This window comes from Manis javanica, chromosome 17 (genome assembly GCF_040802235.1).
Source record: "Manis javanica isolate MJ-LG chromosome 17, MJ_LKY, whole genome shotgun sequence".
Classification (NCBI taxonomy): Eukaryota; Metazoa; Chordata; class Mammalia; order Pholidota; family Manidae; genus Manis; species Manis javanica.
Window position 1 is genome coordinate 10,094,148 of NC_133172.1, and position 18,527 is coordinate 10,112,674.

Below are 18,527 nucleotides of genomic sequence, written 5' to 3' on the forward strand. Positions count from 1 at the left end.
GTGGACCCTTTTTCTTGCTGAGGAGTATTCCATTGTGTGGATGTAACACAGTTCATTTAATCATTCACCTATTGATGGACATCTGTGGGGTTTCCAAGTTATCTGCAATTATAAATAAAGCTTCTGTGAATATTCACATTCAAATCTCTACATGAACAAGTACTGTAGGTGGGGGGGGGAGGGCAGCAAATACTTAGGAAAGGAATGAGTGGCTCACATGGTAGGTGTACATTTAACTTTTCAAGAAAGTGCCAAACTTAAGCAAAGGGGCTGTACCATTTCACATTCCCACCGGCAGGTACAAGAGTTCCAGTTGCTCCACAACATCTCCAGCACTTGATATGGTCGGGTTTTTTAATCGTAGCCATTCTAATGAGTATGCAGAGGTATCTCACCGCGTTTCCCCCTGACTAATGTTTCTGAACAACTTTTCATGTGCTTGTTTGCTATCTGTGAGCCTTCTTTGGTGTCTGTTTGCTTCTTTGCCTTTGTTTTCACTAGGATGTTTGTGTTTTTATTGAGTTGTAGGAGTTCATTATTTGTTCTGGGCACAAGTATTTTATCCAGATATATGCTTTGCAAGTATTTTCTCCCAATCTGTAGCTTTTTAGTCTTTTAACAGTGTCTTTTGAAGAAAGTTTTAAATTTTAATTAAATTCTATTGATTACTTTTTCTTTCATGGACCATGATTTTGGTGTTGTATCTAAGAAATCTTTGCCTAACCCAAAGTCACAGAGTTTTTCCTCTATGTCTTCTAGAAGCTTTATAGCTTTAGGCTTTACATTTAGATGCGTGGTCCTTTCGGGGTTAGGGTTTGTATGTAGGGCACGGTATGGATTGCAGCTCCATCTTTCCTGTGGGTGTTTAGCTGTTCCAGTGCCTGTTGTTGCAGAGGCCATATCTTCCCCACTCAGCCGCCTTTGTACGGGGCCAGATAGCAGCTGGCTGTGTGTGTGTGGGTCTGTTCTATGTATTGTTGGATTCTATCTGTTAAAACTGTGTCTGGAATTCCCCCCCCGAGTCCATGGTGGGCACTGGCCTGTCGCTGTCTCTCCTGCGGTGCATTTGTCTGGCTTTGGGATGGGGGTAGTGCTGACCTTGTAGAATGAGTTCAGAAGTGTTCCCTCCACTTCAGTTTTTTGGGGGAAGAGTTTGTTTAGAATTGGATTACTTCTTCCTTCCTTAAATATTTGGGCCTGCAGCTTTCTTTGTGGGGAGGTTTTGAAGTGCAAATTCAACTTATTTAATAGATATATGGCTACTCAGGTTATCAATGTCCTTTTGAGTGAACCTTGGTAGTTTTTATCTTTCAAGGACTTTTGTACATTTCTTCTAAGTTGTCTGATGTATTAGCATAAAGTTGTTTATTATATTCTTATATTCTCCTTTTTGGATTTATAGACTATAGTGATAGCCCCTCTCTCATTCCTGCTTTCGGTAATATATCTTTTTATTCTGATCTGACTAAAGGCTTATCAATTTTACTGATTTTCTCAAAAAACCAGTTTTGGCTTCCTGGTTTTTCTCTATTTGGTTTATTTATTCTGCAATTTCTTCTGTTTGCTTTGTGTTTAAATTGCTCTTCTTTTACTAGTTTCTGAAAATGGAAGCTGAGCTCATTGATTTCAGACCTTTCTTCTTCCCAAACATGGGTTTGTAGTGCTGTAAGTTTCCCTCAAAGTACTTCTTTGATAAGTTTTCTTATTTTGGGTTTTCATTTTTATTCAATTCAAAATACCTTTTCATCTCCCTTTTGATTTCTTTTTTGAAGTATGAATATTTAGAAGTGTGTTAGTCTCCAAATGTTTGAGGATTTTGCATAGTTCTTCAGTTAACTGATTTTTCAGTTAATGCCATTGTGACCAGAGAAATACTTTGCATGACTTGAATCCTTTTAAATTTATTGACCCTTTTTATAGTCCAGAACATGGTTTACCTCTTGGTAAATGTTCTTCGTACACTTGAAGGTGGTGTACCTGCTGTGGGTGAGTGGAGCTCTATAAGTGAGAATTCGTTGTGGCTCAGAGTGTGGTTTAGGTCTTCCACCCCTTTACTGTCTAATTGTTTCAGCAATTGTTGAGAATGGGATATTGAAATGTTTTCCTATAACTGTGGGTCTATTTTTCCCCACAGTTCTGTAATTTTTTGCTTCATACATTTTGAAGCCCTGATGTAGACATATGAAATTTTAGGATTCTTATGTCTTCTTGATTAATTGACCCTTATATCATTATGAAATTATTTACTTTATCTCTGGAAGTACTATTTGCTCTGAAATCTACTTTTTTCTGATATTAGTCTATCCAACCTCTCCAGCTTTCTTCAAAATGGGTGCCAGCATGCTATATCATTTTTCTGCATCTCACTTTTAAACTATTTAGCCTTTACAGCTAATGTGTGTTCTTATAAATAACATGTGTTCGGTGTTGCTTTTTTATTTCCCATTAAATATTCAGCCTTTTAAATTAGGGTGTTTAGAACATTCACATTTAATGTTGTCATTGAATGGTTAGGTTTAAGTCCATCATCTTGCTATTTGTTTTCTATTTGTCCCATCTGTTGTTTGTTTCCCCTTTCCACTTTTTCTGCCTTCTTTTGGCAGAAAAAATTAATGTAGTAAATTGTAGGATTCTGTTTTATCTCCATTGTCAGCTTATTGGCTATAACTGTATTTTATTATTTTGGTGGATGCTTTAGGGTTAATAGTCTGCATCACTAACTCACCCCAGTCTCCCTTCAGGTGACTTGATAACATTTCATGTGCAGAATGACAGCCTTCCAGTAGCGTACTTACATTTCTCCTCCTGGCCTTTATACACTTGTTGTTATGCATTTCATTTTACATATGTTGTAAACCCCACTATACATTGTTGATATTTTTGCTTAAGTGGTCAATTATTTATAGAGAGCTTTAAATAATGAGATGTCTTATATAGTCGCCCATGTACTTACATTTTCACTGCTCCGCATTCCTTTATGTAGATGCATATTTCCATCTGGTATCATTTTCCAGAAGGAAATAAATGTAAGTCACTTAACATTTCTTAAAGTGCAGATTTGCCAATTATGAATTTTTCCAGCTTTTGTATAGCTAAAAAAGAACCTTTATTTGGCCTTCATTTCTGAAAGATATCTTTGTTAAGTGTGGAATTCTAGCTTGACAGGTCTTTTCCCTGTAATTTAAAGAGGTAATTTACTTTCTTCTGGCTTTTATTATTTTTCATGAGAAATCTCCAGATTTCTGTGTCTTTGGTCCTCTGCATAAAACATGTCTTTTTTTTACTGGCTGGATATTTGTCAGAATTTCTCTTTGTCACTGGCTTTGAGCAATTTTATTATGATGGGCTTTGGTGTGCTTTCTTCATTTTTCTTTCTTGTGCTTGCAGTTTGTTGAGCTTCTTGTATCTGCGGGTTTATAGTTTTCCTTAGATTTTGGGAAATTCAGTCTTGTTTCTTCAAACATTTCTTGCATCCCCCCTTCTGCTTTGAGGGCTCCACTTAGTGGGCGCTGGGCTTCCTGCAGCTGTCCGGGAGTCACTGATGCTCTTTTCATTTCGACTGAGTCTCTTTTTCTCTGTGTGTTTCATTTTGGATGATTTTTATTGCTGTATTTCCAAGTTCAGTAATCCTTTCTGTGCAGTATCTAATCTGCAGTGTAGTTTTCATCTTAGACATTGTAATTTTAATCTCTAGGAGTTCTTTTTGGGTCTCATTAGTGTCCCATGTCTCTATTTAACTGTTTCAACATATAATGTACAATTATAATGACTTTTAGTGCCCTTTCCTGCTAATTCTAACATCTGTGTCCATTGTGGGTTGATTTGGATGGATTGATTTTTTCCCATTATATGTCATATTTTCCTGCTTTCCATGCCTGGTAGTTTTTCAGTGGATTCCCGGCATTGTGAATGATAGCTTGTTGAGGGCTGAATATTTTTGTATTCTTAGTAAGTATTCTTGAACTTTGTTCTGATACATGGTTACTTGAAAACAATTTGTTCCTTTTGGGCTCTGGTTTTGGATTTGTTTAAATTGGACCATTTTTGTCTAAGGCTAATTATTCCTCATTACAGAGGCAAAACCCTCTGAATTTCTCTATCAATGTCCCATGAACTATGAGTTTTTTCGCACCCCAGCGGGTGGAAACCAGGTGCTATTCCTGGCCCTGTGTGAGGTGCCTTTTCATCTAATTCTTCCAGGCGGTTCTTTACCCAGTTTTGGGCCACCTCATATGCCCACGCTGGTCAGCGCGTTGCTGAACGCTGGAGGGGAGCGCCCCCCAGATCTCTGGAATTTTCCTCTGAGCAGCTCTTCCCTGTCCTGCCTTGTCCTGTGAACTCTCACCGCCTTGTTCTCCCAGAATCCTCCCTCCCATCTCAGCTCAGGAAGCCCACCTGGCTCTGCCCGGACCCCTCTCCCCGGGCCACAGCCTGGAAACTCTCCCAGGGTGTAGTGTGTTGGGACAGTGGGGGCTTATTTTCTGTCTCTCAGAAAGACTTGTTCTTGGCTTGCCTAGCATCTTACCAAACATTATTTCAGACATTTTGACTGTTTCTTCTCATTGTTTTGAATGGGAAGGTCAGTGTAGCTCCTGTTACTCCATCTTGTTTGGAAGCAGAAGTCCAACTTCTTTTTTTTTCTTCTAACCGAGTGATATTTCTTAGGCAGAGGATTTACTACTTTGGCTCCTAGTCTTTGAAGATATACAGAGCTGAAAAAATTTCACATGGAGAAAGTATTTTCTGAAGTGAGCCCATATCTTAACTGGCCAATTAAATTTTCCTGAGAAATCATCTTCCTAGAGCAATTAAACTTTCCTGTTCCGTTTTGTTTTTACAGAAGTTATTATTAATGGGGTTAATTCTTAGTGGGGGGAGAGCACACGGTGGGGTCTGAATGCCCGAGGATCCGACTGTGCCCTCAAAACCCCCTTCTTCTCTCGTGGGCCCCTTATCTCTGTGCTGCAGGGCGCTGCCTAGCTGTTGCAAAGGCTTTGTGGTCTCTGCTGATCAGGGCAGCCTGCTGCAGGGAGTCCCAGCTGGTAAATGCATAGCCATTAGGCCTGACGTCACAGTGAGCGCCTGTGTAGGGAGCCCTCGTGTACACCTTCCTGTAGGGAAGGCCTCCCGGGATTGACTTGGGGCTCAGAGAGCATGCAGAGCTTGGACGGTGCTGGCTACAGCGGCGTCACCCTGAGCCCCTCATCAGCAGCAGGACTCTGTGCTTCTGTGCTCCTTGTAGCCCAGGGGCGTGCCAAGCCCAAGGGGAGAGACATTCCAGGAGAGCTTTCAGGAAGTGCCTAGCCCCACGGCGAGGGGGCGTGTGGGGCAGTGCCCAAAGCCCGCTGCTGTTTTCTTTCACCAGGTCCAGACAAAATCGGTGGCCCAGTGTGTAGAGTATTACTACACCTGGAAAAAAAAGACCAGGTTTGCCTATGTTCGGGCCCCAGGCCTGGAAAATGGGGTCAAAAGGAAGCTGGTCGAGTCAGACCCAACAGAAACAAAGGTAGGGGATTCTGGGGCAAGGGGTCTCACTGGAGTTCAGTGCTGGTCTGGACAGCTGCTGATCACCCAGGTCAGGGTGGGGAAGGGGCCCCTACAGAGGAAAGCATCTCCCTCAGAAGGGTGGAAGTTCGGCACCCTGATGTCATTTCTGCCCCTTGTGCAGGCCACTTGCAGCGCTAAGAAGAGACGCAGCCGCCGTCCAACCCCTGAGTTGAAGACAGAGACGGAGAGTTGCAGGGGAGAATGCGTCATCGCCACCAGCCCAAGTGCTGCTCCCAAGCGGACCCCTGAGCCTCTGGGGCATGGCCAGGGCCAAGGCGCTTTTCCCTGCAGGGAATGTGAGAGGTGGGCACCAGCCCTGTCCCCGGATGCACCCACACAGCCTGCCCTCTGTCTCCGTGGGCCCTCAGCCCACCTTCCCCCTGCTCTGACCCATGTCCTCTGCTGACTCTGCAGGGTATTTGATAAGATCCAGAGTCGAAATGCCCACATGAGGCAGCACCGGCTTCAGGACCCCGTGGAACCAACTGTCAGGGCAGAGAGACCAGCGAAGGCCTTTAAGCTGAAAGAGGAGGAGAAGGAGGAGGAAGGGGAGACGGGGGCTGACATGGGCCCCTTGCAGGGGTGATTTGGGCCGTGAGCCGGGGCAAGGCAGCAAGTCATCGGGATGAGGACCTCGGGCCCTGTCACCTCTCCCTTCAGCCTTCCCGAGGTGTTCAGAGCATCCCTCTGCCTCCACCCCCACTCCCCTGCCCCCCACTGACCAGCCCAGCTTGCAAACACAGCGGGCATTGACCATCAACACGCAGAGCGCTGCCATCATTGGACACTGTGACATCCTTGCCAGCTGGTGCCAGAGGCTCCATTCTCTTTAGGTCAATAGTCTCTCCCCTTCTATTCTCCGGAGCAGAGAGCCTTGTGTGGGGAAACATGTTCGATCTGAGTCCTCACCAATCTTTGCCTCAATTTTGGGGTTTCATTACATCTGTTAGAGAAGGCCGAGGTGTGGACACCCAGTGGGAAAATAACTCCGGATCTCCCAACATGTCAGACTCCTCATTAGGAGAGTGTGCCCTCTGCATTTAGCCCCTAGTATGATAATGACTTTGTACATTCTTAAGTTTTTTTTTGTACAAGTCAATTTGTAAATCTTATTAAATTGTGTTGTTAAGCAGCTATCTTCTGGCTTCTCTGGCCTGTTGAGCCAACAAAGGCTTTAGGGCTCCTGCCAGTCACCAGCGCCACAGAAACGAGTGAGCTTAGTGTCCGCCCTGGAGGGGCCGGGTCCCCATACATTCCGGGAACCGGCCCTGAGGTGCCCACTGCAGTGTGTGTCAGCACCCAGTCCATGCAGTGGGCCCACAGCGACACAGGAGGGACACAGGTGCTCCTCTCAGGGACCTCACATTTTAGGAGCAGGAGAGCAGCAGGAATAAATAAGCAAAGTGGTTTTAGCTCCTGCTTTGGGCCATAAGGACAGAAGAGTCAGCAGCGTGGTGACCAGCAGTCAGGGCATGACGGGGGTTCCAGTGTGTCCGGGGTGAAGTCAGGGTCTGCCAGCAGCGGCCAGCTCAGCATGCGGATCGCAGCGGGGACGAGGATCCCCCCCTCCTGCCCCGAGGTCCACACCAGAGGGCACAGGAAAGAGCACGTTCCTCCCTCCCTCCTCGTGTCCCTCTTTAAGAGCGGGGAGGCTTGTAACGGTCTCCAGAAGAATGCCTCTGGGTCCACTGGTCAGGACGGGGGCCCATGCTGTTTCTAAACTGATCCCTGGCAGTGGGAAGCGATATGGCGCAGTCATCCCCATATCCAAGGTCTCCTCAGGACCGGGGGAAACCAGCATGTTCGCCCAGGTTTCCTGCCTCCTGACGAAAGCGGAAATTCTTCCTGCGGGAAAAGAAGAGGAAGCATGAGCGGCTACCGGGTCGGCAGCCCTTGCGTCCACCACAAGGTGACGGGAGGGAAATAAGGCAGGGGCTCAAATCCTAAAGAGTGACCAGGGTGTGGCCGATGGCGTTAGGGGGACGGCCAGGGAAGGCCACCCAGAGGAGGCTGCTGGGGCCACGGTCTGGACTCCAGGCCACGGCACGGCAAGTGCTGCCACGGGAACTAGCGGAGGGTTCCAAGCTCTGTGGCTGCTGTGCCGAGGTTGCAGGAGGCAGGACGGCAAGCCTGGAGAGGTGACAGAGGCTCTCAGACGACGGTGGCCTGGGCTGGGTAGCCGTAAAGAGGGACAGAAACTCAGGGATTAGGGATGCATCTCAGGAGACTCAGACTTACTGATGGGTCACACTGTGAGAAACCCACTCACTGGTCCAAATTCACTAAGTGGACACGGAGACAGGAGAGCGGAGCGAGGCTTTAATGACGGTCTGGCAGGATTGGGAGTCTGGTGGGCAGGCACACCTGGGGAGTTTGGCCCCAGTAATTTACCTCAGCGCGTGCGTCCCTCCCCTGGTTCCTCATTGGCTGAGTACTGCAGGGTTCACATTCTTTCCCGGACGTCGCCTAAGCCAGTTACATCTTTCTTACTGGTACATTTAAAAAACTCAACCAGGTATAGCCAGGCCCTTATCAATACCCACCCCTACTCTCAGCCTGAGCAGCTTCCATTACATGGCCTTTTGTTAATACCTTACTGTTAAAATGTTTTAAACCTCCTGGTGGGAGTAAATCACATTTAGGTTTTATGCTGTTTTCTAACGGCTGTGACAGTTTCTCAGGCTTTCCTTGTTTCGGATGCCGTGACAGCTTTGAGACGTCCTGGTCAGGTATTTTGGAGAGTGTGCCTCAGTTGGAATTGTGTGTTTTTCTCATGATTAAACTGGAAGACCATAGAGGTGAAGTGCCACTGTCATCGCATGTTATTAAGGGTACATGTGTCAATGTTTTGATTTATCACTGTTGGTGTCAGCCTCCGCCGCCTGGCTGGCAACGTTTGTCAGGTTTTTCCACCCTCAGCTCAGTGTTCCTCCCCATACTGTGCAGGAAGTCACTTAAGGAGGAAGGAGTTGTGCTCCACCTTTTTTATTTTGGTATTAATGTACAATCACATGAGCAATATTGTGGTTACTAGGTTCCCCCCTGTGGGATTGATGGGGTTGATACATAATTCAAGTAAGGTAGAAATCAAATGTATGAGCTCACATGACTTGACTGTTTTTCCCACACACTCAGTTGATGTGTAATCAAGGACTGAGTGATGGGAACCAAAGCAGTTCTCATGGCTCGCAGCCATCTTCACACAGTTTGGTATCCTTGAGAAGCGTCGCGACCTTGGGCTAGACTCAAGGCCGGATAATGATGTTTGAGTTCATTGTAAGTTCATTTGCTCAGTAAACATGAGGAGTGTCTTCTCAGCATTGCTCCTGAGCTGTTACGCCTTGAGCCCCCTGGCTGACCCTTTCAGGTCTTCAACGACTCATCACGTCTCCTCCTTTGTCTGGGGCTTAGAGGCAGGGAGGGGACTGACTGGCAAGCGGGGCTCGAACAGGGACCGTTGACAGAGCAGGGAAGCTCCGCTCGGGCGACCCTTGACCAGCAGAGCTGGCAGCTCCGAAGATCGCTGATCCGGTAAGACTCCCGAGAAATCGCGCGTAGGGACAGCGAGACGTCAGGACACTATAATGGGCCAAACAGACCAAAGCAGCTAACCGGAGGACTATTTAAAATTACTCTGTGCCCTCCTAAAAACACCAGGAGTGAAAACTTCTAAGAAGGATTTTGCCCAATTGCATAAATACATTAAAAAATATTGTTATTGGTTGCCGCCCCAGGGAACCCTCAAACAAACAAATTGGGCTAATGTTATGAGATCTTAAGAAAGCTCCTGGACGGGGCGATGCTATGCCTTGGCCTGTCTAATCTTTATGTAACTTGATCACTCTCGCTTTGCAACCTTTGCAAACTCCCCCTTTTTAGGGGCTCGCCCGGGATGACCTCAGAGGTGAGCATCAGCACCCAAGCCTGCCTTTTCTCTCCCTGTCCTTATAGAAGGGAGCCGTCTGTGGCGCACATCGGGCGCTCGTCAGCCACTTAAATGGGAGGAGCCCGGCTGCCGATGTCAAAGTCTCGAGCGACAGTTTCCCCTGCGTCTCCCTCAGTGGATCCCCCGTCTCCCTCGGGAGCCGGGAATGTCAGCTGAGTGGAGGCCCGGATTCCCGTTCAGAGGCGTCTCCTTGGATGCGAGGGACCGAGGAAGGCCGTGGGCACCTGCGAGACTCTAGGCTGAGGCTGCACTTCAGCGGCTTCTGAAAGGCCCGCGTGTCTGGAATCAGACCCCGACAGCCCGACTGGGTGTCCGTGAGGAGCGCCTCTCTCTCTCTGCCTCTGACTCCCAGCCTGCTTCTTCAGCCTGCCGTGGCCTCTGAGTGAGGCAGGGGGTGTCCCTAACTCTCTTCTGACTTCATCAGTCTCACGGAACCTGACGCTCACCCCCGCAAGGTAGGAGACCCACGCTTCGCTCTTATTCCTGACTTAATGCTGCACTCTTTATCTCATAAAATGTGTCTGGGCACCCATTAGCCACTTAAAAGATGATTAGTGGTGGCTACCAGTCTTAAGTCTCAGGTGAAAGGTTTCCCGGTGTCTGCCGCTCCTTGATCCCCCGCCTCTGGACCAATGGGAATGTCGGGGAGTGGTTGAGCCGATTTCCTACTTTCCTATCCTAATCCGGCGGACTCCGAGGGCGGACTGGATCAATAGACCATGGTCCTTAGATCTCAGCTCCGGCTGATTGATCCTATGGCGCTGAGTGAACCTCCAGCTAGGCTGCTGCCTATGCGAAAGATGCAGATGATCCCGACCTCTTATCTCACAGATCAGATCTCTTACAGTAGGTGATTAGCAGGATAATTCCCAAGCAGTGAGAGAAACTGGTGTTTAAGGGTATAAACCCCACCATAAATGTCCGTAACAGTCTCTGAATTTTCTCTCTCCCTTTGCAAGGGTTCCTCTGCTCCTTTTCAAAGCAGTCCTGTTAGGCCTGCGCCACTTTTTCCTGTGTAATGTAATGTAAGTGGCGTCTGTAAAGCCATCAAGCTGAAAGGTCAGACCAACAAGTCAATAGCTCTGTTCTGTTAACTCCTTTCCCTAGAGGCAGTCGTCCTGGAGCTGAGCATTTCCTTGTCTGAAGCCCCAGGGAAGCGAGACAAGCCTGTGACTCAGATCAAGACTCTAAGCAGTGAAGAAAAGTCACACACTCCCTGCACTTATCAGACAGGCAGGGGCCTCTCGAGGAAGGACTAAAGCTCGGGCAGAAGAAACTAGGAAAACTAACAGAGTAATTCAATCCCTAAACTAAGAAAGAAGTGTCTTATCTTCTGCACATAAACCTGGCCTCAACACAAACACTGATTACAGAGGCTTGGCCCCTGAAAGAAGTATGCGATATAATGTTATGCAGCTAAATACATTTTGCCACAAGGAAAATAGTGAGAAGTCCCGTGCACTACTACAATATGGAAGTAGTTTTCTAAATTCCTTTAGTGAAAATCTATTCTACTTACTGGTTCATCATGATCTTTGAAAATTGGGAAGTCTTAAACTAGACTCCCTGAGATAGAAGAGATTTATATTTTATAACACAGCCTGGCTTTAAACGACTGGTGCTAGAATTGTACTTGCATTTCATTTCCAGCCCCCTGGACACACACAGTCCGTATCAGTTCAGAGCCTTCGTTGGCCCTGTTAGTCTGGGGCCATCTAAACCTTAACCCAGTTACGTAAACTGCTCGCCCTTAGAGTGTATTCTTGAAAACTGAAGTACTTTAATCAAGTAAGCTAAAAAGAAAGAAGGCAATTGAATATTAGTAACTCAAATCTTTAATCAGTTTGTGTGTATGTTTTTGTATGAAAAGTGTTGCTAACTGTAGTCATTATGTCTCAGTCTGTATGTTTGTGTGTCTAAGCATGTAAATGAAAAATATTTCCTACCTCCGGATGGTATTAATAAAAACTGATTTAAAGACAAGCGCTTGTGAACATTGAGCATTCTAAAACTTCCATGAAATCTAATAAAAAATGTTAAGCATTAAAGCTAATTTAAGTGAAACGGACATGTCCTTATAGTTAACAACTGCCAAAGTTTACTTAAAGTCATTTAAGTTGATGTTACCTGTTAAATATTTCAAGAAGATGCTTAAAGAAAAGCTTGACTTTGATGTTTGGTAAAAGTTTTATAAGTAATCTGGCATGGTTGCTAAAAATAAGTAAATAAGTGTAGCAAATAAACATCTTAATAATAATACTGTATTAGTGTATAATGGTATATATATCTGCAAACAGCCTGAGAATTTTTGTGGTAACCAAAATTCTTAAAGTTTGCTAAGTTATATAGACATATTTTGTGCTTAATGAGAAATTGTGCTGTAAGGCACATTTCCAAAAATGATAAAATATGTTCATAGATGTATCAATCTGAAGAATGCTGGTGTAACAGTTTACAGTGGCCTGTTTTTCAGTGTTCACTGAATGTTAAGGTACCAAATGGTTTTAAGTTCTAATGAAAACTACTTAATAATAATAAGGAAAACATTTCTGTATGCTAAAGAATGTATGTTTTAATAAGAGAAGGTATAAGGAATAGAAATGCATTGTATAGGAAGTAAAAGAAGATAACTATTCAAAAGTATAGCTGTTTGTTTAAAGACAGTTATGTAAAATGCTTTATTCATATTTATAACTGAGATTAAACAATGTCATTTTCATATGTCAAAAAAAAAGAACAAAAGTTTCTTACTCTACCTTTAATGTTGAAAGATTATAAAAAGTTTTCTGATTATTAAAACAGTTTCTTTTGCTTAAAGTTTCAATGAATTGTCTGAGTATTTAAGAAAATGAGATCTTAATATTAAAAAGACTAAGCTAAGTGTTGTTAGCTGTGTAACCTTCTGCATTTGCTTTTAAACTTTCTTATTATCATTCTGGTTAAATAATAAGTGTTATTTAATAACTATAATTCTATTTAGGCAAGCGCCTTAAAAACTTTTGACAACTTCCCAAGACCAAATTTTAAAAAGTTTTTTTACCTCTAATTAACTCTGATATTTTCCAGAGGGCCCCTGAAACATATCAGAGGAATTTCTTCTCCTCATCAAGGAAAATATTTGACTAATTTGGCGTATTTCCCCGATATATATTTGCCTGGAGAGCACCGTCAAAGGGAATGATGGCAAACTTTAGTACTGAATGTTGTAAGTTACAGAAATAGCACTCCTCCCCCTGAGACGCTTACTCCTGATGCCCAATTAAATTTCCCTGTGAGCACTGCTAGCATCACGGACTGTGTATGTACTCACTGTACTCATGTAGCCTCTTACTGTAATTCCACAATCAATGTGAAATGGTCTTCTGGATATAGACTTCCAAATGGTTGGGTAATTTTGTGTAATGACAAAACACATCAAGCCCTTTCTTCCCACTACCGAGGTGTTTGTGGGGTGGGACGCATTCTTCCTGATCTAATAGACCATCCGGATATAAGCGTAAGAGACGTCTCTGAGCTCTGCCGTCAGATTGTGATGAAAACTTGAAACTTGGAGACCCTGCCGCTGTTGCAGCTGCAGCTGCGTTCCTCCTGCCGGTTCCTGGACTTGTCGTAGGAATGCAGAAAGAGATCTCTAAGCTGGCCTGTGCATATAGCAAAACAACAAATTTGACTGCTTCTATATTATCGGAACTCAACCCAGAACTGGGAGAAGTGCGAGCTGCAGAGCCTCAGGATCGCGCTGCTGTGGACCGTCTGCTGTTAAAAGAGCACGTAGGATGTGAACAGTTTCCAGGAATGTGTTGTCTCAATTTGTCTGATTCTCCTCAAACTATTCAGAATCAATTAGATGATATCCATCATATTGTCAATAAGTTTTCACAAATGCCTGGGTTACCTGACTGGTTTTCTTGGTTTCGTTGGATATGGCCAGTAATTGTAGGCCTGCTTTTACTACGTATCTGTATTCCCGCTTTGTTAATGTGTGTACGCAATTTAATTAGTAGTTTGTTAAAACCTATACATGCTTACGTTACTCTACAGGAAATCATGTCAAAGAAATAATCAATCTTCTCATATTCTAGAAATAATCAATCTCATATTCTCTTCCATCTGCTACTTCTATAGCTTTTTTTCTTCCTTTCAAAATACAGCTCTTTACTAGAATTCGTGCCTCATACTTAAAATTGCTGTGCATCATAATCCTTTTCACTGGCAAAGATGTCTTAACGCAAGTGCTGGACACAAGCCACGGGGCATAAATCTGTAAAGAAGTGGAAAACTAACCTTTTCAAAGGATATTACTTCTCTCTCACTTACCAACTTTACATGTCCCTGTATGGCCCCGGAAGATGGCTGGTTAGCCAGAGACGGGTAAGATTCCTCAAGGGAGGAACAACCTAAGACAGGCACAGTCGCAGGGGGGCCATCAGGTGAGAGATGGGGGGCCAACAGGGGTGAGGCTTAGAGCCTCAACCCCCCAGTTTTGAGAGAAATCTTCTGCACCCATGGATGTTTTGTTGCCCTTGCCCAGCTCAGACCAAAACACAGTCTATAGCACAGACCTGCTCACCTGCACCTACCCTCTAATTGCACTCCATTTATTTTCTATCTTTGCTATCCTTTACATAAGTTCAAAACATAGACTTTTACTTTATACTGTAGAATGTAAAGAACTATTCTATGTCAAAAAACCTTCTATTAGAACTGGTTTACTTATTATACTCCTATATCTTAAAAGAAAAGGGGGATATGTGGGATTGATGGGGTTAATACATAATTCAAGTAAGGTAGAAATCAAACGTATAAGCACACATGACTTGACTGTTTTTCCCACACACTCAGTTGATGTGTAATCAAGGACTGAGTGATGGGAACCAAAGCAGTTCTCATGGCTCGGAGCCACCTTCACACAGTTTGGTATCCTTGAGAAGCGTCGCGACCTTGGGCTAGACTCAAGGCCGGATAATGATGTTTGAGTTCATTGTAAGTTCATTTATTCAATAAATATGAGAAATACCTTCTCGGCATTGCTCTTGAGCCCCCTGCCTGGTCCTTTCTGGTCTTCGACAACTCATCGCGTCTCCTCCCTTGTCTGCGGCTTAGAGGCAGGGAGGGGACCAACATCCCCATTATCAAGTCCCCCCCACATACTCCCTTACAGTCACTGTCCATCAGTGTAGTAAGATGCTATAGAGTCATTACTTGTCTTCTCTGTGGTATACTGTCTGCCCCATGTCCCCCCTCCACTTTATGTGTGCTAATCGCAATGCCCCTTTATCCCCTTCTCCCTCCTTCCCCACCCAACCTTCCCAGTCCCTTTCCCTTTGGTAACTGTTAGTCCATTCTTGGGTTCTGTGAGTCTGCTGCTGTTTTGTTCCCTCAGTTTTTTTCTTTGTTCTTATACTCCACAGGTGAGTGAAATCATTTGGAACTTGTCTTTCTCCACCTGGCTTTTTTCACTGGGCATAATACCCTCTAGCTCTATCCATGTTGTTGCAAATGATAGGATTTGTTTTCTTCTTATGGCTGAATAATACTCCACTGTGTATATGTGCCACCTTTTCTTTATCCATTCAAGAGATGCTGTCTTTTTAAGACTATGATACATCTTTAACTTTGTGTTTATTGCTGTCCTAGTCTCAGCAAAGATACTCTTCTACTCAAATAACCAACATGTTGATCATTCTCAAATATACCCACTTATCCTGGGGGGGAAAATATTTTCTCAGAGTTTAACAAATGATGGCAAAAATGGGGACTCCCTGCATTCCAATTTATATTTGCCAGGACAAAATCACTTCCAAGTCTGGTCACATACTATTTCTGCCACAGCTTTAGGTGAATATACTATTAAGAAAAATATCACCTTTTCAACTTTAAATTTAATCTACTGGCCTCTGTATTACAAAAGTCACATGGAAATGAATATTATGATTGTATTTTATTAATGAACACACCCATATTTGATATATTTTACTTACTAGAAAAATTAATTCAATGGCAATTAGGTAACAAAATGTACTGGTTCTTTCTAAATATATCATAGGAGCTTGTCTAGATTTCAGCAAGATACCTGAAAATACTGTTAGATTATGAAAAAGAAGCAAGAAAGCTACTTAGAAAGATTTCTATAAGCCTCCTATTTTGCATTTAAATAAATCAGTTATTGTTTATGAACTTTTTTCCTGGATTGCCAATATTCTCAGATACTCTTATGAAAAATGGTATTGAAGGAAATGATTGGGGAGAGGAAGCTGGAATCAGTGGGCACAGTAATTCCCATCTGTTGAAGGTCTCCCTTCATTGTGCATAAAGTAACCAGCCTTGTAGGGATGTGGGTCCTATAAAACAAAACCTTACACTTTCACTCTTCAACACTGCACTTCAGTAGAGATATAATTAATACAAACTCCACCACCTGCAGAGAAGCGAGGGAGTTTGAGGACTCTGGGAGAGCGGTGTGGACGGCCTGGGCGGCAGGAGCTCCCGGGGCAAGGCGTCCACACAGCCGTGACGCCACAGCCTGAGAATAAAAACATACGACAGACGTTAAATATATGAATGTCATTGAAACATAAGAATGTCTCTTATTTTTGTACTAAAATTAAGAGAAAAAATAGATTTCAACCATGGTATAAATTTTTAATTTTCTTACACATTTATGAAGGTGACTAAAGGGTCACCTAAGAAGGCTGAGATTTCTTTAAGGTACTTTTACAAAAAATAAATTAGATCCTCCCAATCTTGGTACGAGGATGTACTCCATAATGGAAGAGAGGAAGACTAGATTAGACTTTCAACATCTGGGTAGTGATTTTTACCATTTATACACCTATTTCCTGTAGGCCGTCTCATTTGCTTCTTATAACTCCCTTCGAGTGCCTACTCGAATACAAACAGGAATAAAATGTATTTCCTGCCCTCCTGGAACTTACAGTCATGGCTTTCCTTCATTACTCATTTTTAGTATTGTGACTTTTTTAATATAAGTAAGTGAACATCAAGTCTGACTGGAAATTGTAAGAAAAAGGTAAGTGGAGGTGGGGAGAAGAGGAGCAGAATTTGTGTTTATGTTAAGGCAGCCTTGAAAACATAAAGGAAGCCGAGGCAAAGAAAACTGGACTGTGGACCTTCAGGCAGAGGGCGAAGAGCTCCTGTGTGAAGGGGGGCGAGGGTGAGCGAGTGGGGGAGACGGCGCGCCTGGCGCAGGGGAGGCCGTGAAGCCGGCCCGGCTGTTCGGCTCTGGGAAGGGAGCTGAGGAATGGACGCTGGACCGCCCCGAGCTGAGCTTGCTTAGACACACATCACCCCAAAACTCTCCCCAAGTCAGAAAAAGGGTGCATCTTTGAGACAACATTGGAAACTAGGATGACTCAACAACTACAAGAAATAAATTAGACCCCAGTGAACACTTGGGTAGAGAACCAGTCAAAGAAAATGTGTCTGCATATTCATGCCTCAAAACAAGACAGATTCTAATCACTTCAGTAAAAACAATAAGCAGTGTGTAGCCATCATAACTAGTAAGTAAAATAACTATTAATAGCTAATACCTACTTAGTGCTTACTATGTCAGGCACTATTTAAAGCATTTTACATACTTTAACTTGCCATAAAAAAGTAAGACATAGGTATTACTATTCTTATCCTCATTTTACAGACAAGGAGACTAAGGCACAAAGAGGTTCCATGACTTGTCCAAAATATCCACTATTTATGAGGTGCAGCATCTTAACCACTACTTAAGTTGTATAAGATAGACAGCACTGGTGTGCATTTGCTTAATGGCACCTTATTATATTGCTTCCTTCTAGTAAACAAAAAATATTTCTCAAGGTTTTCAAGAATTCACTTGCATCCATAGTCTTTCTAGCACTAGTTTCTCTCTCAACATCTTGGGTTTTTAGCTGTGACTTCTCAAAAGGGAGTTTCCAGAAACTCTCAGCTGGAGAAACTGATATCATGATGGACAGATGCCCAAACATTACCCAGAATAGGTGCTGGAGTGGACAACTTGGACTGGGCTGGACGGGAATAGGAGCAAAGGTAAGACTTTGATTCAGTCATAATTGAACCGAGGGACCAGGTCAGGAAAAGAGAAGCGTGTCTACGGCACTGAGAATAAAGGTGCTGGATGACATACTAGGAAGGGCCAGAATCAGTGTATGCCTGTGGCATCACTAGTTATGGAAAATAGCAAGAAATGAGGCTGGAAAACAGACAGGATCCCAGCCAGGAAGAGCTCCCCATCGTACTAAGGAGTGTGACGCCGAAGGGTTTACGCCGGAGTCACAGGATCACACGGGATTCCAGAAAGGACACCCATGACCATCTTCTCTCCCCTCCCCAACCCCCCCCACTGCCCCCAGCTGTGGGGCTGCACTTCATCCATCTCCCCCAAGATTTGTAGTCTATTAAACTAGTCAAAATATGAAACAAAGTCTGTGCAGAGAGAAGAGAATGGATCCAAGGAATAAACAAACAAGCCTCAACCAGACTTTTTATGGGGCGTTGGAGACTGAGAGAGAAGGACTCCAGAAGAAGCTGACGTTTCTGGGGTGCATCTGGGTGGATAAGGGCACCTCCGCTGAGACACTCTACTCAGGGGGACACATGGAGGGGGAAGGACATGACTTCAGTTTGGGACGTCGAAGTTCTCAGGGCCCAGACAGACACCCAGACAGATGGAGCCGTCAGGCATCCCAGGTGAGGGGGCGGAGCTCCAGGGGGTCGGCAGGTCTCAGGAGCGAGGAGGACTCACAGAGGACACTAAGGAAAGGCAGCTAGACGGCGGCAAAGGGAGAGCCACAGTGTCACTGGGAGTCCAGGAAGGAGGACGTTTCAGAGCAGAGGCTGTGGCGAGTTTCATGAAGGAGGTGGAGTCAGAACCGGATGCCGTGGGAGACCCGGGGGAACGAGGGCTGGAGAGGCCTGCTGGCTCTGGCGGTTCCGAGGCCCTGGAGAGCAAGAGGGATCACCAGGCAGGGACGGCGGCCAGACGGCATGGAGGGAAGCTAGCAACGGAAGGTGGCGA

General features: G+C 44.5%; 3 protein-coding genes across 3 annotated transcripts in view; 2 read left to right on the top strand and 1 right to left on the bottom strand.

The window, feature by feature from the left end:
* LOC140847135 (zinc finger protein 541-like) overlaps positions 1 to 7,167 on the top strand; it is a 41,875-nt gene extending 34,708 nt beyond the window's left edge. The window contains exons 15-17 of the mRNA XM_073226377.1: positions 5,366 to 5,506; positions 5,669 to 5,850; positions 5,962 to 7,167. Coding sequence (XP_073082478.1) covers positions 5,366 to 5,506; positions 5,669 to 5,850; positions 5,962 to 6,133 — 495 coding nt within the window. The 3' untranslated portion in view covers positions 6,134 to 7,167. The remainder of the gene's footprint in view (positions 1 to 5,365; positions 5,507 to 5,668; positions 5,851 to 5,961) is intronic.
* Positions 1 to 18,527, top strand: part of LOC140847137 (zinc finger protein 541-like) — a 223,221-nt gene that overhangs the window by 40,342 nt on the left and 164,352 nt on the right.
* The window catches only part of LOC140847136 (uncharacterized), a 40,399-nt gene continuing 29,273 nt past the window's right edge, over positions 7,402 to 18,527 (bottom strand). The window contains exons 3-4 of the mRNA XM_073226378.1: positions 15,912 to 16,016; positions 7,402 to 9,126 (exon numbers count right to left, since the gene is read on the bottom strand). Of these exons, the coding sequence (XP_073082479.1) occupies positions 8,911 to 9,126; positions 15,912 to 16,016 (321 nt within the window). The 3' untranslated portion in view covers positions 7,402 to 8,910. The remainder of the gene's footprint in view (positions 9,127 to 15,911; positions 16,017 to 18,527) is intronic.